We start from the raw sequence: 24363 nt of genomic DNA on the forward strand, positions 1-24363 counted from the left end.
CAGAAGAGACTTCTGGAAAGAATCAGTGAATACAACGGGTGGAGAGTCCCTCAGAAAGCATCAGAATCACTTGTGGAGGCTTTTAGACACGAAGATGCTGGATCCCAGCCCTGGAGACTATCGTGTTGCTGGTCTGGGAGGCAGCTTGGGTGGTTTTACAAGCTCCCAGGTGATTTCAGTGTGCAGCCAGGGTTGAGGGCCCGAGTGCTCTAGGGTGAGGCCAACTCCTTCACTCTCCAGATGAGGAGATGGAGAGCCCCAGGCAAAGCATCTGGGCCTCTGATACTAACAAGCTGCATGAGTTGGACTTGCCTATTCCTCATAATACAAAGAGGAGGATGAAAAGGCTAAGACCCATCCTTAAGTACCTTTCAAATCTAGGACCCTCAAGTCTGTTTATGGCGAGCGTTCAAACAATGAAAAGAGTTCTGATTACCATGAAAATTCCATTTTCTGGAGCAGCCCATCCCTACCTCAGCCTTTGCTGCCATGTCATCTTGGGCAAGCCTTGTACCCTCTCTGACCTGTAGGGTCCTCATTGGTCAAATGGGGATGATTCTACTCCACCTGAGGACACTATGGTGAGGATTATGTGCAGTAATGTCTGCAGAAATTGCCCTGCCAGCTTAGGCCAAATGTTAGTTACTCTTGTTACTCACATTTCCCAAGAATTCAGGTCAACTGGGACTGACCCTGAGGTATAAGGGGCATCTGAGCACCTTTTTACTAGGAAGGGATCTAAAGTAGTGCTCGATTACGTTTGAAGGATAAAGCAGGTCAGGAGAAGGACACAAAAGTCTGACCTACACAAGGAGCACATGGGCTCGACTCATGCCCTCCACCCCTGGCTCATGCGACTCCAGTGCCCCCGGCCAGCTGAGCCCAGCTCTTTCTACTTGGGAGTCTTCCCTGGGGCCAGCAGTGTTAGGGCCTCCCCTCAGGAACTCTGCTGAGCTGCCAGCTGCCCCCCTTTTCAGGTGAGGAGGGTGAGGCACCGAGATGTTGGGGGTGGACTGGAGGTCAAATTGTTGTTGGGAGTGAGGCAGGTGTGGTAGACAGAATAATGGTCGCCAGAGATGTCCCCAAAGATGTCCAATCTCTGGAAACAGTGGGTATGTCACCTTATACAGCAAAAGGGACTTTGCAGATGTGATTAAGGATTTTGAGATCGGGAGATTTTCCTCGGTTATTTAGGGTGGGCCCAGTGCAACCACAAGGGTCCTTAAAAGAGGGAGGCAGGAGACCAGGGTTGGAGAAAGATGTGAAGCACAGAGTATGGTCAGAGACAGAGATTTGAAGATGCCACACTGCTGGCTTGGCGATGAGGGCCAGAAAGAGGCCACAAGCCAAAGAATGTGGGTGGCCTCTAGAAGCTGGAAAAGGCAAGAAAATGGACTCTCCTTTAGAGACTCCAGAAGGAACCAGATCTGTTCATACCTTGATTTTAGGATTTCTGACCTCCAGACTGTAAGAGAATAAATTTGTTGTTTTAAGCCACTATGTTTGTGGTCATTTGTTACAGCAGTGATAGGAAGCTAACCTAGGCATGGAAGCCAGGACTTTGGCTTTGTATCCAAAGATTTTTTCCACACCTTTGGCAGGAGAGACAGATGGCTCCCATGGCAGCTGCAGGGATGGTGAGCCCACTGTTGAAGAAAATGCCCTTTCCAGAGCTTGGTGTAGAAGAGAGGGGATTGGGTTCTGTTATTTGCTTAGCTCACTGTGTACCCAGGGCAAGCCCCTCCCTCTCCTGGGGCCTCAGTCCCCTTCTCTGCAAAGGGGTTGGAACCCACCATCTATAGTTCCTTCCGGCTTTTTCATTCCAGTATGCTCCGAATTCAGTTCACACTCCCCATCCCCAAATTTTTGCTGCAGGACAAGTCCTTATTTCCCTAATACTTCCAAGAGTATAATAGAATGGAAAAATTGACTCTGGCGGCAGACAGACCTGCATTTGCATCTAGTCTTTGCCACTAGTCTAGTCTAGACTTAATGGCTGTCTGACATGAGAAAGTCTCTTGAAAGCTTGGTTGCCCTGTTTGGAAAACTTGGATAATAATTTTTACCGCAAATGGTTGTTGGGAGGTTGAATCAGATCAGGGTGTGATGAACTCTGCACTATGCCTGGGATATACTCAGTACATAGTGATGACGATGACAATTGGGTGCCAGGACTGAAGAGGGTGGTTGGTGCTGAGCAGAGTATGAGTAACTCTACTCACCACCATCTGGCAATCGTGGCAAACTGTAGAGGTGGGCAAGGGTGGACAGCTTGACCGACCATGAGCTAAGGTTCTGTGATAAGCTGCAGGGGGCTGTGCTTCCAACTGGGGATGCTGGACCCTAGTTGCTGGGTGGGGCCAGGAAGCCAGAACTTCTGCACTGGACTTTCTGGGGAGGAGCCACCCTGAGCTGTGTGTGTGGGAGGGGGAGTGGGGGTGGGGGTGGGGAGGCCATCAGCCTGGGGTGCACATACTTACTCAAATGGGTCGCTGGGGTCAGCCTTTTGCAGTTCTGGAGGGATCGGGATCCGCTTGTAGTACATCTCCCAGTCAAAGGCGCCCCGCATGGCATCCCCTGCCTGCGTCTCGTACCTGAAGTCATCGTGATCAATCACGTCGATCATTGGGCACACGATGGTCTTGCGGTTCCGGGCGATGCGGTCTGAGGAGCCAAGACACGCCTATCAGGTGAGGCAGGGTCGTGGGGAAGCAAAGTGCACAGACCTGCTCTGTAGCTTGCTCATATTTTTAACATGCACCCCCCGTGGTTTCTGTGAATGCTTGAATTTAAGAAGCTGTGCAGGGGAAGGTAAAGTGTGGGCTTTAAGCAAGAGGGACCGGGGCTCCATCCCATCCTGCCCCCCACGTTGGGGCGCTTGGCCGGCTGCATAAGTAACATCTCCAAGATCCTGTGTTCTCTTCTGTGAAATGGGGACAAACAGCAGCTCCATCTCATAGGTTATGAGGCCTGCACACGATAATGCTTGAAAAGTGTGCAGCACAGGGGCCTGTTGGTGATCAGCATCATTTAGGAAAAGAGATTCATATATTCCTTCTATGAGGGCCCAGAAACTGGCGCTTGGCTCAGGCAGCAGTCACCCCAGTGCAGCCCACTTGTCCCTCCGAGCAGACAGTCTGCCCCTGACACTCACTGGCACACCCTGGCTGCAGTCAGTGAACAGATGGCTCTCCATGTGAGACCAATTTCAGTTCCATTTTTCCAACAGTCAGAACTACGGACGAGGAAATGGACTGTTCCAGGAAGTAGTGAGTTCCCCTGACTGGAGGTGTGTGAGCAGAGCTTGGTGGACCACCACCCTACAGGAGTGCATAGACCAGGTGATGCAGGCGGGAAATGGGGGCTTTGGCCCAGATGGCGTTATGGTCCCTTTCAAGCCTGGCAGAAGAGATCCTATGAAATTTACTCTTTGCTTAGCCTACTGACAGAATTCAAGCTTTGGCATGCTCTTGTCTTAATGCTCCCCCTCCCAGAAGCTCTGACTGCAGCCAGGGGATCCCAGTGAGCTGTCAGGGGCAGGCAACCTGCCAGAGGGGCAAGTGGGCTGTGCACGGGCGACTGCTGCTTTGGGCCAGGAGTCACATTCAAGACATGGAATAGGGAGCCTGGCGGGGCCAGAGTGGGCCAGCAGCTGCCTACTTCCCAAGCCTCATCAAGCTACAGCCCGTTTTCCTTCCAGGAGAGAAAGCAGGGATTTTGCCTTTTTCTTAACTGCAAGTCACAATTCATAGGTGGGTCACAAAATCAATTTTGTGTGCGTACTGTTGTTGATTTTTTTTTTTTTTGGTAATGAATCAATAAAGACTATTATCAGGATGCATTATTCCAGGTGATAAGGGACGGTACTCTTTCAGGAACTGTGTTTTAGTCATACTGCTTGTGTGGGCACTGGTGTACCAGACTGTGATGTCCAAAGTATTTCTAACAGTAGGACATGGTCAAAAAGTTTGGGAAATGTCCTTGGGCAGGGTATCCTGACATGTGGACTGGGGGCACCAGTGCCAAAAGCACCTGAAGTGACTTAACAAACACCCAGCATCGCCTCTCCCCAACCCCTACCCCAACCCCCACCCATGCCAGGCCCACTGAATCAGAATTTCTGGGGATAAGTCTTGGGTCTGCCTTATTGAAAAGCTCCTTGAGGATTCTTAATGAAGCTTAAGAACCTTCTAGGGGAAAGATCTAGAGAGGGCCTCCCTTCCTAATGAGTCATGGCTGTTGGGGGTTTTTGCTTCTGGGGGATTTCCCATCTGAGGATGGTTTGTGCAGAGGACACGGTGCTCTGCTGGGTGCAGACTGGGGGAGGCAGGGGGCAGGGGGTGTCATCAGGGAGGCTGCATTCCCTGGTGGTGTGCCCGCTTGGGGACAGACTGCCCAAGTTCAAATCCTCTTAGTGGTATCACCTGGGATGAGGGTAACTGACACCTCTGAGTCTCAGATTCCCTGGCTACACTATGGAGGAGGACAGCACTTCTCTTACGGGGTCTCTGGGAGGAATGAGCGGGACAGCAGAGCCTCTAGCCCAGGGTCCGCACTCAGCCAACACCCTCTGTGACCAGGGTCATTGAAAGCAGCTCACTTGGAAGCACAAGTTGGAAGGCTGAGCATCTCCCTCATACTCTTTGCTCCTTGGTTTTCTCATTTGCAAAGTGTGGATAATAATAATGCTTGGCTTGCCCGCTCTACCATCAAATTCAAATGGGGAAGTGGTCTAAAAAGCTAAGGGACTATAATGATGATGATGATGAAGGAAATGAAGATCGGCAGTGGCTTTCCTTTGGGGGGCAGATCCTCTCCAGGCTCAGAAATGCCTACTCTCCAAAAAAAGGCAGAATGAGCTGTGCATGAAGGTGTTAATGGGTTCAGACAAAAGCCATGGTGAAGCCCAATGGCTGCTGATATTAGCAGGGACAGCTTTTAAAATCTATACACTGGTTCACAATTCCACTGGAAAAAAAGAAAAGAAAAAAAGAGGGGGGAATGTTTCTTCCATGTGTGCCTGCAGATTATGATAATTACCCTCATATATTTCCATAGAAACAGAGTTAAGGGCTATTTAGGCTACAAGCTCAGCTTCGTGCCCCTCTACTTCATTCTCTTTGTGAGTCACTGAATGACCCTACAATTGGGTTGTTCCTTCAGCACTATAAATTAGGTGATTTATGGTAAGCCTTTTTTCTTTTTCTCATCTTTGGATAATGAGAGGCAGATGTAGAAGTTCTCTTGGTTTAATTAAATAAACAGTTTACCAGAAATCCTGGGTTATATCCTTTTCCTAACCCAGTGAGATCCTGGACTCTTGGGATTGGAAGCTTATAATAACAAAGTTCCATGCTCGTCTGTGTTAGAAAACAAATTTGCTGGGTTCTCCCATTTAACTGTGTAGGTTTTCCTTTCTGTCCTTGCATTGCCTAACCACTGTGGGGCCTGGACCAGCAGCTCTGACGTCACCTGAGAGCGTGTCAGAAATGCAAATTCTCAGGCCCCGCCCAGGACCTCCTGAATCAGACACTCCATTTGTGTTTCAAGTCCACCAGGTGAGTCTGATGCACACTCAACTTTGTCCTAAACTTCAGTCCTCCCTAAGCTTCTGCTGTGGAGAGCTTACCCACCCATTCCTGAGGAATTAACTCTTCTCCCTGGATTGAGAACTCTCTTTTCCAATCTGTCTCCAGCCCAGATTTCAAGTCTCCATGGCACGTTTCCCCTTTGAAGTCTGCCTGTCGATATCAGCTCACTGCTTTCCCTAAAGCTGGACTCCTCAGGATTTGAGCCTGGACCTTCAACCAGCTATTAGGCCACCTCACTGCCCAGCATCAAGCCTCAAATCTCCATTTTGACCCCAAGACTATCATGAGCGACTCCTGGATCTGTTGCCCTCTGTCTGTAGCTCTCCCTTGATATACGTCAGGAATTCTTTTCTGAGAGGAAAAATTTAGGGAGGCAGGTGGACCATGGGAGGGCTTTAAACAACTGGTAGCTTTGACACTAATGGCCCAAGGCAACAAACGAGTCATTCAACTTCTCTGACCCTCAGTGTTCTCTAGCATAAAAATGGGATACTTCCTATCTTGCATGGTTTGTGACCTGCGTGGGCCCCAGTGCAGTGTAGTGAATGGTAACTACTCTGAGGTGATAAGATAATGTCACCTCACAATTTGGCTTTTAATAGATGGCGCTGACTTACTTTCCAACAAAACTTCAAGTAATCTGAGGGAAGCAATCATGCCATCAGACACTAACGTGCTGTGTGACTTTGGGCAAGTCACTTCCCCTCTCTGATTTTCTGTTTCCTTCCCTGTAAAATGAAGGGAAGGGACTGAATGGACTTTCAGGTCCTTTTGCGTGCTTCTGACCTTCTGAATCCCTAATGGCCTAGGCACTGTGCTGGGCGCATCCCAAGCAACCAAGGGAACCCTTGTTGATGACTCCCTACAGAAGGCTGTGGTGGCCTGGGACCTGTAGTAGATTGGGAGGGGCTCCCTCACCGAGCAAGGGGGGCAGCCAGTTGACGTTGGCTTCACAGTGTGAGTCTAAGAATGTGATGACGTCCCCAGTTGCCACCGAGGCCCCCAGCATCCGAGTCCTTATCAGTCCTTCCCGTTTCTTGGTTCGGAGAATCCTCACACTGGGGAAAAAGGCCATGTGGTCTTCAAGTGGCTTCTTCAGGTGCTCTGTGCGGGAGACAGAAGAGGACAGAGGGACGGCTGCTTAGTAATTGTTCTTGTGATCCCCTCCTTACATGTGCACTGTACTTCAGGGTTTACACACAACTTTCTGGTACACTGCCTCATTGGACCTAAGAAGGGCAGGGGTCATCACGCACATGCTACACAAGGCGAAAAAGGGAAACTGAGGTTCAAAGAGGTCAAGTGATAGTGCCAGGCCTGGAACACAACACATCTTCTGTACCAGGGTGTGGGCATACATGGTTTCTGCCTGGCTGGGGCCCACTCCCTCCTTTTCTGGTAACAACACCCTGATTTTTCTTTGGGGACCTGGCCCTCCTCTTCTTGGTCCATCAGGCTTGGGTGGGGCTAACTCCACGCCAAGAGGGAGAGGGTCATGTGGCTAAGGCCTGGCCAATCAGAACATTCCATTTCCTTGGCCACAGTGATTGGTTCAGGGATGGCCATGAGACCTGGGTGAGTCCTGAAAATTGAGGCTCCTCTTTTTTTGCCAGGTTTGCTAAGTTGGTTGGCCATGAGCCTGGAGTGCTGTTGATCTTTGGCAAAATGAGGGGATAGGAGGTGGTGGAGGAAGTCTGCCGAGAATGAAGCCAGTGTGCAAACTCCTCTCCCCACCATCAGTTCAGTACTCCTAAGAGGCCCTTTCAAATTATCAATCACTCATTTCAGGCTTTGATTTGTAGCTAAATTTCTTGAACTCTTATCAATTTGACATCCTTTGAATAAGAAACTATGGAACCTCACTACAGTACTAGGTATGAAGGAAGAGGTTACTGAGCAAATTAATGTTATAAACAATGTTGCAAGGACCATGCCTAACCTCCTCAAGAAAAGTGAGCACACCTAGCATAAATAAATATTGCTGGTCACAAATGAGTTATGTCCATTCATTAAAGCAGATACCTCAGATACTTGACAAGCTTTTTAAGCTGTTAATTTAAGTTACTGAAGGTATTCAAGAGGAAAATAACTGCATTTTAGAGTTCCATTCTATTACTCAGTCATGAGATATTTACTAAATGACTATTATACACATAGTGTCCTACTATGGGTGTATCTTGAGCTATATAATAGACATACACAATTTTTAAGGAGCACATCTTTTAACTTTTAAAAAATGTTGCCGATTTCAAATGCATTAGGGAGTTTTCTAGTAAAGAAGTCCTGTAGCAAAACAACAGCAGCAAATACCATTTACAGTAGCATCAATATACAAAATACTTAGCATATATATGTATTTCACATATATATACATACATATATACACATACATACATATATATATATATATATATATATATATATAGGAAAGGGGTTGTTTAAAGGCATGTTTCCCACAGATTAGCACCACAAATATAGATAGGTGCTTGCATGATATACCTCTAAGGTATGACACTAGCACAGAGAGTTGACAACAGAAAGGTATATGGGAAAAATCTACCTATTGCATACTAGGGACTATAATTAATAGGAATACCACACTAGTACTACACAAACACTAGAGACAAATAATTAAGGGTTGACAAGAGCTACTAGGTATTTTTGGTTGGGAGAATTGTTTAAAATGGAGAGTGATGAGGATTGTACAACTAAGTGATGATAATGTGAGATATGGATGGATTATTGTGGATATAACATATGCTATGTGAACTTAGGAACTGTGGGGAACCAAGCCTTTCATGTCACTTAGACCATGTCCGGGGTGGTGGCCTGGAACGCTGGGCTGCAAGCCTACATGGAACGCCGTGCAGGCACGCTTTGTAAAGATGTGTGTCTTGTGACTATGACAGCAGTGTTAACCACTGACCCCAGATTGTTCCTTCTTATCTGCAGCAGGATGTAAAGATTAATATCTGAGAGACCCTGAATGCTTTTGATCACGTAGCACAGTCTTGCTTTGTGCAACAAACTAATAAATAACTGGAGCACAGGTGCATCAGCACCCACTTGGCACACGATGCTGTGGGTCCCCTGCTCCCTTAAATCTTAACTTTGTGTCTGTGTTTCATTTCTGCGTCGCCCTGTCAGCAAAAAGGAACCACCTACTTTATAAGTCAAGCCCTCGATCTTGAGGCTTGCTCAGGTAAAACTTATGGTTGTAAAGGGGAGGCTAAGCCTACCTATAATTATGTCTAGTAGTCATCTCCAGAGAACCTCTTTAAAAAAATACTTAGCAATATATTAACAAAAGATATGCAGGACCCTGAAAACTACAAACCATGACTGAGAGAAAAGAGAAGATCTAAATAAATGGAGAAATCATATTTCTGGACTGGAAGATGATATTGTTAATACATCAATTCTCCCAAATTGACCTATAGGCTCAATGCAGTTCTAGTAAAATCCTATATACTTTTTGTAGAAATTGACAACTCACTTCTAAAATTTATGCAGAAACACAAAGGATCTATATAAGCCAAATTAGAAAAAGAACAGTTGGAGGATTTATATTACTTGTTTTTAACTCTTACTATAAAGCTACCATGATCAGGACAGTGTGGTATTGGCGAAAGGATAGATGTATAGCCCAATGAAACAGAACAGAAAATTCAAAAACAAACCCACACAATTATGAACAATTGAGTTTTGAGAAAGGTGACAAGGTAATTTACTGGGTAAAGGTTATTCTTTTCAATAAAAGGTGCTGGAAAAATTGAATAACCATATTAAAAAAAAAAGAAAGAAGGAAAAGAAAGAACGAACTTAGACCCTTTCCTTACACCACACAAAAATTAACTTGAAATAGGTGAGAGACCTAAATGAAAGAGTTAAAACTATTAAACTTCCAGAAGAAAACACAGGATAAAATCTTTGAAGTATTGAGTTAGGCAGGTTTCTTACAAATGACACCAAAGGTATAATCCATAAAAGAAAAAAACAGGATATCCTGGACTTCATCAGAATTAAAAACTTTTGATCATCAAAAGAATCATTAAGAAAATGAAAAGACAAACTGGAGCCTTGGAAAAAATATTTGCAAAACATGTATTTAATAAAGTACTTGTGTACAGAATGCACAAAGAATTCTTGCCACTCAATGAGAAGACGAATGACTCTCCCCAAAGTGGACAGATGAGTTGAATAGACACCTCCACAAAGAAGTTATATAAATGGCAAATGAACACATGAAAAGAGGCTCAACATCATTAGGCATGAGGAAAATGCAAATCAAAACCACAAACTGATACACCAACTAGAAAAGCCAAAATTAAAAAAAGACTGACTTTACCTTGTGTTGGTGAGGATATGGAGAAACTAGAATCTTCATATATATTGTTGGTGGCAGTGTAAAAATAGTACAAATACTTCTGAAAATGATTCAGCAATTTCTATAAAAGTTAAACATTCACTTAACCATATAACCCAGTAATTCCACTCATAGTATCTATCCAAGAGAAATAAAAATAAATGTTTACATAAAGTTTTGTACACAAATGTTCATAGCAACATTATTCATAATAGCTAAAAGTTGGAAACCATCCAAAGATCAAACAATGATGATTAGATAAATTAAATGTGGTATATTCATACAATGGAATACTACCCAGCAGTAAAAAAGGAATGAGCTAATGTAACAACACGGTGAACCCTGAAAGTATTATGGTAGATGAAAGACACCAGGCACATAAATCTAGATATTATATGACTCCATCTATATGAAATTTCTGGAAAGGCAAAACTATGCAGACAGAAACGAAATGAGTTGTTGCCTGGAGCTGGATTGGGAATGAGGATTGACTACAAATAAGCACAAGGGAACTTTTGCGGGTGATGGAAAAGCTCTAAAACTGGATTCTGGTGATAGTTTCACAACTATATAAATTTTCTTAAAAATTCATTAAACTGCATACTTAAAATACTCCATAAAGTTGTTAAATTTTGAAAAAATTGTATTTCTATATACTAGCAAAAACCAACTGTAAAGTGAGTTAAAATGGCATTTATAATTGCCTTCAACATATAAAGACCCAAATAATGGAAAGATAAATCATATTTATGGATTGGAAAGCGCTGTATTGTTAAGATGTCAATTCTCCTCAAATTGATCCATGGATTCAATGTAATTTCAATAAAATCCCATCCAACTGTATTATTTTAAGAAATTGACAACTTGTTTCTAAAACTTACATGGAAATGCAAATGACCTAGAAATAGGCAAAACGATCTTGGAAAAAAAAAGAACGATGGAGGATTCTTATTGATTTCAAAACTTACCATAAGGTTAAAATAATCAAGACTGGCAAAGAATAAAGAAAGAAGTCAATAGAACAGACCAGAGAGGTCAGAAATAGACCCATCTATAAATGGTTAATTGATTTTTGACAAAGGCACCAAGGCAATTCAACGAGGAAATAAAAGACTTTTCAACAACTATTGCTAGAACAACTGGATAAACATCTGAAAAAAGATGAACCTCAACCCTACCTAGAACCATAAGCAAAAAAATAATTTTAAATGGATTATAGATCGAAATGTAAGAGCTAAAGCCATAAAGCTTCTTGAAGAAAACATAGGAAAATATCTTCATGACCTTGGGGTAGGAAAATATTTCTTAAACAGGACACAAAAAGCACCACAAAAGAAAACACTGATAAACTGAACTTCATCAAAATTAAAAACCTGACCATCAAAAGACATCACTAAGAAAACGACAAGGTGGGCCACGGTCTGGGAGAAAATATCTGCAATACTTGTATCCAAAATGCCTTGTTTGCAGAATATTTAATGAACTGTTACAAAACAACAATAAAAAGAAAACAATTAAAAGATGGGCAAAAAAACCTGAAAAGACATTTCACAAAAGAATGGATATACAAAAGGCCAATAAGCATAAGAAAAGATGTTCACCAAAGCTGCTGAAATGCAATATACCAGAAATTAGTTGGCTTTTAGCAATGGGAATTTACAATAAAATGTCCAAATCAAGGAATCAACAGGAGATCCTGCAACCCTGGACCCCTCTGTCACATGACAAGGCACATGGCAGTGTCTGCTGGTCCTTCTTTCCTGGGTTTCGGTGCTCTCAGCTTCTGGCTGCTCCATCTTTGGCTTTCATTCTCTGCTTCTCTTTTTCTCTGTCAGCTTCTGTTTTTCTCTCTGTTTCTTTCTTTGAATTTCATCCTCTTGGAAAGGACTCGACTGAAAAAACCTAATCAAAAGGTCCCATCTACAATAGGTCCACATCCACAGGAACGGATTAGCTTTAAGAACATGATCTTCTGGGATCCATAAAACATCAAACTGTCACAGGTGTTTAACATCAGGGAAGCAAAAATTAAAAGCACAAGAGACCACTCACTACACAGTCATCAGAATGGCCACAATTAAAAACAAGAACAATATCAAGTATTGGAGAAGATGTGGAGCAACTGGAACTCTCGTACTTTGCTGGGAGAACTAGAATGTGTTACAACCACTTTGTAAAACTGTCTGCTTCTTACAAATGTCCACACAACTATCCTATGACCCAGAAATTCCACTCTTAGGCATTTACCCAAGAGAAATAAAAACATCCACCCATAAAAAGATCAAGTATGTTTCACAGTAGTTCTATTTATAATAACCCCAAACTAGACTAAACCACCTAAATGTTCACCACCAGGTAAACGGATAAACAAATAGTGGTCTAGCCACACAATGGATTACCACTCAGCAATAGAACAAAGAACAAATGAACAAAACAACAACAAAATTACAGAGACATCTAACCACATGGGTGAATTTCAAAATCATTAGTAAACCAAAGAACCAGACACAAAAAGAACATAGTGTATGATCACATTCATTTGAAGTTCATGAATGGCCACACTCGTCCGTGAAGACAGAATTAAGAACACTGTTTATCCTTGCAGTGTGGGAAATTTTGGGGGTAAGGAAATGTTACATATCTCGATCGGGGTGTTGGTTTCCCAGGTGTATATATTTGTCAAAACCCATGAAAGTATACACTTAAGATCTCTGTGCATCTCACTCTAAATTGGTCAAAACACAACACATTCCTCCTCTCTCTCTCAGCTGAGAAAGTTAGAGTGGCATCAGGAGAATTGGGTTGTGATCCCAGTTCTGGCACAGTGAGCCCATCACCGGTCTCCTCAGAGCACAGGGTTTTGGACCAGAAGGTCTTCTGGGGCCCTGGGCCCAGTCCTCACAGAAGCCCATGCCCTAGTCAGGCCTTAGGGTGATCATCCTTCCTTACTCAAGCCCCGAATCCTGTTTTGAGTTTACGGAACTGGGGTTAGGTTAGTGCCGGAAGGGACCTCCTAAATCGGAGGTGGGGGGGACCCAAATCACCTGGTGAGCCTGTGGCTGTGATTTTGTAGATCTAGGCTTGTGTTGGGCAGCTTGAGTTTTACTTGACACATAGGTGATTCTCATACACGGCCAGGACTGGAAATCACGGGAGTAGTTCAATCTCATTTTATAGACAGGAAGCTGAGGGCCAGAGAAAGGCAGGAAGTACCGCTGGTACACAGTTACAGCAGAGCTGTGTTTTGAGCCAGAGTTGCATTTTATTTTTGTTTTTCTCACTCCATATAAGAATGAACCACTTTCACTGACAAGGTACATTACAATTTTCAAGGCAGCTGCACATATTCTATCACCCTTGGTTCATAAAATCACTCCGCGTTATGGGTCTCCCCATTTTACAGATGAGAAAACAGGTGCTCAGAGAAGCTAAGAAAGTTGGCTGAGATCATTTAGGCAGTAAATTTCTGGGTTCTCAGTAGAACATGATGCTTTCCTCCTTCTTCTAGTGTTTTCCCAACCTCTGACAATCATATACCACACTTGTCACAATTTTTTTGCTGCATCCACCTACCTTATTATGATTATTTTAGTTGTTTTCTATAAACCAACTTATTTCTCACTGTATAAATTGTTTTTGGTTAATTAAATTTATTTTTAAAGGAATCTTTAAGCACCATAAATGGAAAATTGGCATCACTTATAAAAAGCTAATACAGATTTTTAAAGATATATAGCGAGAGGCGGGGCAAGATGGCAGACTGGTGAGCTGTATGTTTTAGTTACTCCTCCAGGAAAGTAGGTAGAAAGCCAGGAACTGCGTGGACTGGACACCACAGAGCAATCTGACTTTGGGCATACTTCATACAACACTCATGAAAACGTGGAACTGCTGAGATCAGCGAAATCTGTAAGTTTTTGCGGCCAGGGGACCCGCGCCCCTCCCTGCCAGGCTCAGTCCCGGGGGAGGAGGGGCTGTCAGCTCCGGGAAGGAGAAGGGAGAACTGCAGTGGCAGCCCTTATCGGAAACTCATTCTACTGATTCAAACTCCAACCATAGATAGACTGAGACCAGACACCAGAGAATCTGAGAGCAGCCAGCCCAGCAGAGAGGAGACAGGCATAGAAAAAAAACAACCCGAAAAACTCCAAAATAAAAGCGGAGGATTTTTGGAGTTCTGGTGAACATAGAAAGGGGAAGGGCCCTGAGGCGCATATGCAAATCCTGAAGAAAAGCTGATCTCTCTGCCCTGTGGACCTTTCCTTAATGGCCCTGGTTGCTTTGTCTCTTAGCATTTCAATAACCCATTAGATCTCTGAGGAGGGCCCGTTTTTTTTTTTTTTTTTAATCCTTTTTTCTTTTTCTAAAACAATTACTCTAAGAAGCCCAATACAGAAAGCTTCAAAGACTTGCTATTTGGGCAGGTCAAGTCAAGAGCAGAACTAGGAGAGCTCTGAGACAAAACGCAATAATCCAGTGGCTGAGAAAATTCACTAAACACCACAACTTCCCAAGAAAAGGGGGGTGTCCGCTCACAGCCATCATCCTGGTGGACAGGAAACACTCCTGCCCATCGCCAGCCCCATAGCCCAGAACTGCCCCAGACAACCCAGTGTGACGGAAGTGCTTCAAATAACAGGCACACACCACAAAACTGGGCGTGGACATTAGCCTTCCCTGCAACCTCAGCTGATTGTCCCAGAGTTGGGAAGGTAGAGCAGTGTGAATTAACAAAGCCCCATTCAGCCATCATTTCAGCAGACTGGGAGCCTCCCTACACAGCCCAGCAGCCCAGAACTGCCCTGAGGGGACGGTACTCACCTGTGACATAGCACAGTCATCCCTCAACAGAGGACCCGGGGTGCACGGCCTGGAAGAGGGGCCCACTTGCAAGTCTCAGGAGCCATACGCCAATACCAAGGACTTGTGGGTCAGTGGCAGAGACAAACTGTGGCAGGACTGAACTGAAGGATTAGACTATTGCAGCAGCTTTAAAACTCTAGGATCACCAGGGATATTTGATTGTTAGAGCCACCCCCCCCCTCCCTGACTGCCCAGAAACACGCCCCATATACAGGGCAGGCAACACCAACTACACACACAAGCTTGGTACACCAATTGGACCCCACAAGACTCACTCCCCCACTCATCAAAAAGGCTAAGCAGGGGAGAACTGGCTTGTGGAGAACAGGTGGTTCGTGGACGCCACCTGCTGGTTAGTTAGAGAAAGTGTACTCCACGAAGCTGTAGATCTGATAAATTAGAGATAAGGACTTCAATTGGTCTACAAATCCTAAAAGAACCCTATCAAGTTCAGCAAATGCCACGAGGCCAAAAACAACAGAAAATTATAAAGCATATGAAAAAACCAGACAATATGGATAACCCAAGCCCAAGCACCCAAATCAAAAGACCAGAAGAGACACAGCACCTAGAGCAGCTACTCAAAGAACTAAAGATGAACAATGAGACCATAGTACGGGAGATAAAGGAAATCAAGAAGACCCTAGAAGAGCATAAAGAAGACATTGCAAGACTAAATAAAAAAATGGATGATCTTATGTAAATTAAAGAAACTGTTGACCAAATTAAAAAGATTCTGGACACTCATAGTACAAGACTAGAGGAAGTTGAACAACGAATCAGTGACCTGGAAGATGACAGAATGGAAAATGAAAGAACAAAAGAAAAAATGGGGAAAAGAATCGAAAAAATCGAAATGGACCTCAGGGATATGATAGATAATATGAAACGTCCAAATATAAGACTCATTGGTGTCCCAGAAGAGGAAGAAAAGGGTAAAGGTCTAGGAAGAGTATTCAAAGAAATTGTTGGGGAAAACTTCCCAAATCTTCTAAACAACATAAATACACAAATCATAAATGCTCAGCGAACTCCAAATAGAATAAATCCAAATAAACCCACTCCGAGACATATACTGATCACACTATCAAACACAGAAGAGAAGGAGCAAGTTCTGAAAGCAGCAAGAGAAAAGCAATTCACCACATACAAAGGAAACAGCATAAGACTAAGTAGTGACTATTCAGCAGCCACCATGGAGGCAAGAAGGCAGTGGCACGATATATTTAAAATTCTGAGTGAGAAAAATTTCCAGCCAAGAATACTTTATCCAGCAAAGCTCTCCTTCAAATTTGAGGGAGAGCTTAAATTTTTCACAGACAAACAAATGCTGGGAGAATTTGCCAACAAGAGACCTGCCCTACTGGAGATACTAAAGGGAGCCCTACAGACAGAGAAACAAAGAAAGCACAGAGAGACTTGGAGAAAGGTTCAGTACTAAAGAGATTCGGTATGGGTACAATAAAGGATATTAATAGACAGAGGGGAAAAATATGACAAACGTAAACCAAAGGATAAGATGGCTGATTCAAGAAATGCCTTCACGGTTATAACATTGAATGTAAATGGATTAAACTCCCCAATTAAAAGATATAGATACGCAGAATGGATCAAAAAAAAATGATCCATCAATATGTTGCATACAAGAGACTCATCTTAGACACAGGGACACAAAGAAACTGAAAGTGAAAGGATGGAAAAAAATATTTCATGCAAGCTACAGCCAAAAGAAAGCAGGTGTAGCAATATTAATCTCAGATAAAATAGACTTTAAATGCAGGGATGTTTTGAGAGACAAAGAAGGCCACTACGTACTAATAAAAGGGGCAATTCAGCAAGAAGAAATAACAATCGTAAATGTCTATGCACCCAACCAAGGTGCCACAAAATACATGAGAGAAACACTGGCAAAACTAAAGGAAGCAATTGATGTTTCCACAATAATTGTGGGAGACTTCAACACATCACTCTCTCCTATAGATAGATCAACCAGACAGAAGACCAATAAGGAAATTGAAAACCTAAACAATCTGATAAATGAATTAGATTTAACAGAAATATACAGGACATTACATCCCAAATCACCAGGATACACATACTTTTCTAGTGCTCATGGAACTTTCTCCAGAATAGATCATATGCTGGGACATAAAACAAGCCTCAATAAATTTAAAAAGATTGAAATTATTCAAAGCACATTCTCTGACCACAATGGAATACAATTAGAAGTCAATAACCATCAGAGACTTAGAAAATTCACAAATACCTGGAGGTTAAACAACACACTCCTAAACAATCAGTGGGTTAAAGAAGAAATAGCAAGAGAAATTGCTAAATATATAGAGACGAATGAAAATGAGAACACAACATACCAAAACCTATGGGATGCAGCAAAAGCAGTGCTAAGGGGGAAATTTATAGCACTAAACGCATATATTAAAAAGGAAGAAAGAGCCAAAATCAAAGAACTAATGGATCAACTGAAGAAGCTAGAAAATGAACAGCAAACCAATCCTAAACCAAGTACAAGAAAAGAAATAACAAGGATTAAAGCAGAAATAAATGACATAGAGAACAAAAAAACAATAGAGAGGATAAATACCATCAAAAGTTGGTTCTTTGAGAAGATCAACAAGATTGACAAGCCCCTAGCTAGACTGACAAAATCAAAAAGAGAGAAGACCCATATAAACAAAATAATGAATGAAAAAGGTGACATAACTGCAGATCCTGAAGAAATTAAAAAAATTATAAGAGGATACTATGAACAACTGTATGGCAACAAACTGGATAATGTAGAGGAAATGGACAATTTCCTGGAAACATATGAACAACCTAGACTGACCAGAGAAGAAATAGAAGACCTCAACCAACCCATCGCAAGCAAAGAGACCCAATCAGTCATCAAAAATCTTCCCACAAATAAATGCCCAGGGCCAGATGGCTTCACAGGGGAATTCTACCAAACTTTCCAGAAAGAACTGACACCAATCTTACTCAAACTCTTTCAAAACATTGAAGAAAATGGAACACTACCTAACTCATTTTATGAAGCTAACATCAATCTAATACCAAAACCAGGCAAAGATGTTACAAAAAAGGAAAACTACCGGCCAATCTCCCTAATGAATATAGATGCAAAAATCCTCAACAAAATACTTGCAAATCGAATCCAAAGACACATTAAAAAATCATACACCATGACCAAGTGGGGTTCATTCCAGGCATGCAAGGATGGTTCAACATAAGAAAATCAATCAATGTATTACAACACATTAACAAGTCAAAAGGGAAAAATCAATTGATCATCTCAATAGATGCTGAAAAAGCATTTGACAAAATCCAACATCCCTTTTTGATAAAAACACTTCAAAAGGTAGGAATTGAAGGAAACTTCCTCAACATGATAAACAGCATATATGAAAAACCCACAGTCAGCATAGTACTCAATGGTGAGAGACTGAAAGCCTTCCCTCTAAGATCAGGAACAAGACAAGGATGCCCGCTATCACCACTGTTATTCAACATTGTGCTGGAAGTGCTAGCCAGGGCAATCCGGCAAGACAAAGAAATAAAAGGCATCCAAATTGGAAAAGAAGAAGTAAAACTGTCATTGTTTGCAGATGATATGATCTTATATCTAGAAAATCCTGAGAAATCGACGATACAGCTACTAGAGCTAATAAACAAATTTAGCAAAGTAGCGGGATACAAGGTTAATGCACATAAGTCAGTAATGTTTCTATATGCTAGAAATGAACAAACTGAAGAGACACTCAAGAAAAAGATACCATTTTCAGTAGCAACTAAAAAAATCAAGTACCTAGGAATAAACTTAACCAAAGATGTAAAAGACCTATACAAAGAAAACTACATAACTCTACTGAAAGAAATAGAAGGGGACCTTAAAAGATGGAAAAATATTCCATGCTCATGGATAGGAAGACTAAATGTCATTAAGATGTCAATTCTACCCAAACTCATCTACAGATTCAATGCAATCCCAATCAAAATTCCAACAACCTACTTTGCAGACTTGGAAAAACTAGTTATCAAATTTATTTGGAAAGGGAAGATGCCTCGAATTGCTAAAGACACTCTAAAAAAGAAAAACAAAGTGGGAGGACTTACACTCCCTGACTTTGAAGCTTATTATAAAGCCACAGTTGCCAAAACAGCATGGCACTGGCACAAAGATAGACATATAGATCAATGGAATCGAATTGAGAATTCGGAGACAGACCCTCAGATCTATGGCCGACTGATCTTTGATAAGGCCCCCAAAGTCACTGAATTGAGTCATAATGGTCTTTTCAACAAATGGGGCTGGGAGAGTTGGATATCCATATCCAAAACAATGAAAGAGGACCCCTACCTCACCCCCTACACAAAAATTAACTCAAAATGGACCAAAGATCTCAATATAAAAGAAAGTACCATAAAACTCCTAGAAGATAATGTAGGAAAACATCTTCAAGACCTTGTATTAGGCGGCCACTTCCTAGACTTTACACCCAAAGCACAAGCAACAAAAGAGAAAATAGATAAATGGGAACTCCTCAAGCTTAGAAGTTTCTGCACCTCAAAGGAATTTCTCAAAAAGGTAAAGAGGCAGCCAACTCAATGGGAAAAAATTTTTGGAAACCATGTATCTGACAAAAGACTGATATCTTGCATATATAAAGAAATCCTACAACTCAATGACAATAGTACAGTCGGCCCAATTATAAAATGGGCAAAAGATATGAAAAGACAGTTCTCTGAAGAGGAAATACAAATGGCCAAGAAACACATGAAAAAATGTTCAGCTTCACTAGCTATTAGAGAGATGCAAATTAAGACCACAATGAGATACCATCTAACACCGGTTAGAATGGCTGCCATTAAACAAACAGGAAACTACAAATGCTGGAGGGGATGTGGAGAAATTGGAACTCTTATTCATTGTTGGTGGGACTGTATAATGGTTCAGCCACTCTGGAAGTCAGTCTGGCAGTTCCTTAGAAAACTAGATATAGAGTTACCATTCGATCCAGCGATTGCACTTCTCGGTATATACCCGGAAGATCGGAAAGCAGTGACACGAACAGATATCTGCACGCCAATGCTCATAGCAGCATTATTCACAATTGCCAAAAGATGGAAACAACCCAAATGTCCTTCAACAGATGAGTGGATAAATAAAATGTGGTATATACACACGATGGAATACTATGCGGCAGTAAGAAGGAACGATCTCGTGAAACATATGACAACATGGATGAACCTTGAGGACATAATGCTAAGCGAAATAAGCCAGGCACAAAAAGAGAAATATTATATGCTACCACTAATGTGAACTTTGAAAAATGAAAAACAAATGGCTTATAATGTAGAATGTAGGGGAACTAGCAATAGAGAGCAATTAAGGAAGGGGGAACAATAATCCAAGAAGAACAGATAAGCTATTTAACGTTCTGGGGATGCCCAGGAATGACTATGGTCTGTTAATTTCTGATGGATATAGTAGGAGCAAGTTCACAGAAATGTTGCTATATTAGGTAACTTTCTTGGGGTAAAGTAGGAACATGTTGGAAGTTAAGCAGTTATCTTAGGTTAGTTGTCTTTTTCTTACTCCCTTGTTATGGTCTGTTTGAAATGTTCTTTCATTGTATGTTTGTTTTCTTTTTAACTTTTTTTTCATACAGTTGATTTAAAAAAGAAGGGAAAGTTAAAACAAAAAAAAAAAACAAGGAAAAAAAAAAGATGTAGTGCCCCCTTGAGGAGCCTGTGGAGAATGCAGGGGTATTCGCCTACCCCACCTCCATGGTTGCTAACATGACCACAGACATAGGGGACTGGTGGTTTGATGGGTTGGGCCCTCTACCACAGGTTTTACCCTTGGGAAGATGGTTGCTGCAAAGGAGAGGCTAGGCCTCCCTATGGTTGTGCCTAAGAGCCTCCTCCTGAATGCCTCTTTGTTGCTCAGATGTGGCCCTGTCTCTCTAGCTAAGCCAACTTGAAAAGTGAAATCACTGCCCTCCCCCCTACGTGGGATCAGACACCCAGGGGAGTGAATCTCCCTGGCAACGTGGAATATGACTCCCGGGGAGGAATGTAGACCTGGCATCGTGGGACGGAGAACATCTTCTTGACCAAAAGGGGGATGTGAAAGGAAATGAAATAAGCTTCAGTGGCAGAGAGAATCCAAAAGGGGCCAAGAGGTCACTCTGGTGGGCACTCTTACGCACACTTTAGACAACCCTTTTTAGGTTCTAAAGAATTGGGGTAGCTGGTGGTGGATACCTGAAACTATCAAAGTACAATCCAGAACCCATGAATCTCGAAGACAGTTGTATAAAAATGTAGCTTATGAGGGGTGACAAGGGGATTGGGAAAGCCATAAGGACCACACTCCACTTCGTCTAGTTTATGGATGGATGAGTAGAAAAATAGGGGAAGGAAACAAACAGACAAAGGTACCCAGTGTTCTTTTTTACTTCAATTGCTCCTTTTCACTCTAATTATTATTCTTGTTATTCTTGTGTGTGTGCTAATGAAGGTTTCAGGGATTGATTTGGGTAATGAATGTACAACTATGTAATGGTACTGTGAACAATCGAAAGTACGATTTGTTTTGTATGACTGCGTGGTATATGAATATATCTCAATAAAATGAAGATTAAAAAAAAAAAAAAAAAAGACATAATGCTGAGCAAAATAAGCCAGGCACAAAAAGAGAGATATTGTATGTTACCACTAATGTGAATTCTGTGAAAAATGTACAATGTTTTATACTGTAGAATGTAGGGGACCTAGAGATACCAATTAGTGGAGGGGGAATGATAATCTAATAAGAACAGATAAACTATGGAGGGTAATCTCAATGTTATGGGAATGCTCAGGAATGATTATGGTTTGTAAACTTTCTTGGATATAGTAAGATCATGTTGGAAGCAATAGAGTTATTTTAGGTTTTTTTTTTTCTCTTATTCCTTTGTTTTCTTAGGGGTTGTTAATTTTCTTGGGGTATGGTAGGAACATGTTGGAAGCAATGTAGTTATTTTAGATTATTTGTTTTTCTTACTCCTCTGTTTGGACATGGTTTATTAATTTTCTTGGGGTATGGTAGGAACATATTGGAAGCAAAGTAGTTATTTTAGGTTATTTGTTTTCCTTAATCCATTGCTTTGTTTGAAATGTTGTGGGGTTTTTTTGGTTGTTGTTTGCCTGTTTGTTTTTAATTTTTTGATAAACAAAGTTAAAAAATTGAAAAAAAATCAGTAGAAAAATGGGAGTAAAAACTAAATGACAAATAGGGTGGGATGGGGGGATGGTTTGGCTATTCTGTTTTCACTTTTATTTTTTATTCTTATTCTGATTCTTTCTGATGTAAGGAAAATGTTCAGAAATAGATTGTGGTGATGAACGCATAACTATATGATCATACTGTGAACAGTTGATTGTATACCATGGATGACTGTATGGTTTGTGAATATATTTCAATAAAACTGAATTTAAAAAAAAAAAAAAAAAAAAAGCTAATACAAAACAAAAAAACAAGCAAATAGAAATAGAGCAATGTTATTAGATTTTAGCCAGACACTCTTGACTCCTCATGACTGTGAGCTTCAGGTCTGCTTTCTGTTTGTCAAGAAGGGAGATGTGGGCAACCAACTGAGACTCTTCCTGTGAGGTAATGAGAAGAAAAGAAAGAGAACTGACGAGAAAACTTTCTCTTCACATGATCCAGTGTATTTAGAACAGTCTGTGAACCACCTAAAATCGTCTTGGGTACCACTTAAAACCACTTTTTGTACTAGCACATTCAGAAAAGCACTGCTTTGGTCACTTTGATGCAAAAGCTTCCAGAAACTTCTGCCAGATGAAGTGTGTCTTGCGTTGTGCCTGGCATCTTGTAGTTTGGAGCAATTAAAATACATACTGAGGAAAGATTATATACACACATACATACTGAGGCTAGAAGGCAAAAAAGCACCCCAGGTCTGCTTGCTTGCACGCAAAGATTAATATGGCCTCTCTCATCCTTCCCTGCTTCTCTTTGGACCACTGACTCTGTAGGAAGCAAAAAATCAATTTGCCCTAATTGAGGGACTAAATCTTTCCCAAAGAGACTTTCTTGGGCAACAAGACAAGATAGCAAGAGGCATGATCACACTCCAGAGGTGCTGCCGTTCACGCAGGAATGCTATCTTTAAAAAAAAAAAAAAAGAGAAAAATCCATAGTCATCATCTGTGACCACCGCTTCTTCTTGGCGGGGTTCAACTGGTAGGTCATTAAAACGAGAATGAGATAATCTATACCACACACCACCATTCCCATCAGAGGGAGAAATATCGCCCCGTCCGGTTTGAATCATTGAGGGCCTTCCTCGGGCAGAGCCCCTTCACTAAATCACAAAGAACGCAGATGGCTGCAGTCACTACAGATCCACCAACTAAGGCCCTTTGACAGCTTGTGGGAAAGTCGGAGCAATTATTTAGGGGCAATTATGCTCCTCCTGTCCTTATTAGAAAGTGCATTTACACAAAATCAGAACTGTTGCCTTATTTTACCACACTATCTTCTTGGATGAGGACATTCCATAAAGCCACAGAATTTTAGAGCTGGAAGAGACTACAGATGAAGATGAGATGGTCATGATGATGGCAATCATAGGGAACAATTACTGTCCCCTGCTCACACAAAGAGCTTTCCACTCCATACACATTATCTTTGACACCCTTGATGACACTACAAAGAGGGTATTAAGACCCCATTTTATAGAAGATACTGAGGCTCAGGGAGGGTGATGTGACTTGCCCAAGGAACATAGTTTATAAGTGAAGCCAAGGTCTAAAATACAACCTGTCTGATTGAAAATAACAGCCTCTTTCTACATCACACCTCAACTCTGCCTCATTTGGTCTATCTCTTCATTTAACCCTGAGGAAAACAAGGAGAACCAGAGAAGTTAAATACCTCACCTAGAATCATACAGCGAGTCTGTGACATGGCAGAGCTATAACACAATTTAGGGCTTTTTCTATCCTGGGATTTCCCCCAGCTTCATAAGCCTTAGGGTAGGGATAGCAGACAGGCTTCATTCCACTGCTTATACTGATCGATTGGTAATGGATACACAAGGCTGTGTTAAGAAAGATTCTGAGGCTATGTCCTGCCTCAGTCTGAAAGTGCCAGGACTGAGAAGCAATATCTGTCCTGAGGCAACAGAGAGGCAATGGCCCTAATGCCATATACTTATCCTCACTATTCCAAGGGACTGCCCTGGATTGCAAGGCAATAGAGAATTGTTTTTCCTTTTTCTACCTCTACTTCAATGAGTCAGAGCCATCCAACAAGGAATGTGGCCCCCATCCTTGTACAGGTTGAAGCAGGTGTCAGACAACCACTTGCCAGGGAGCTTACTGATGGATTCCATAGTATCATGCCTGGTATCCCACCCACACTCCCTCAGAATTTGTTTTTCCCATGTCTGCCTGCCTGATGTCCATCTTCCAGCACTTGCAACTCTGCCTGAGGGCTCGCTCTGCCCACTGCCA

The 24363-nt window shown here is 42.0% G+C and overlaps 1 protein-coding gene across 1 annotated transcript in view; it reads right to left on the reverse strand.

The window, feature by feature from the left end:
* Positions 1 to 24363, reverse strand: part of GALNT10 (polypeptide N-acetylgalactosaminyltransferase 10) — a 244112-nt gene that overhangs the window by 39151 nt on the left and 180598 nt on the right. The window contains exons 5-6 of the mRNA XM_037799553.1: positions 6510 to 6695; positions 2481 to 2664 (exon numbers count right to left, since the gene is read on the reverse strand). Coding sequence (XP_037655481.1) covers positions 2481 to 2664; positions 6510 to 6695 — 370 coding nt within the window. The remainder of the gene's footprint in view (positions 1 to 2480; positions 2665 to 6509; positions 6696 to 24363) is intronic.

Source organism: Choloepus didactylus, chromosome 11, assembly GCF_015220235.1.
Source record: "Choloepus didactylus isolate mChoDid1 chromosome 11, mChoDid1.pri, whole genome shotgun sequence".
Taxonomy (NCBI): domain Eukaryota; kingdom Metazoa; phylum Chordata; class Mammalia; order Pilosa; family Megalonychidae; genus Choloepus; species Choloepus didactylus.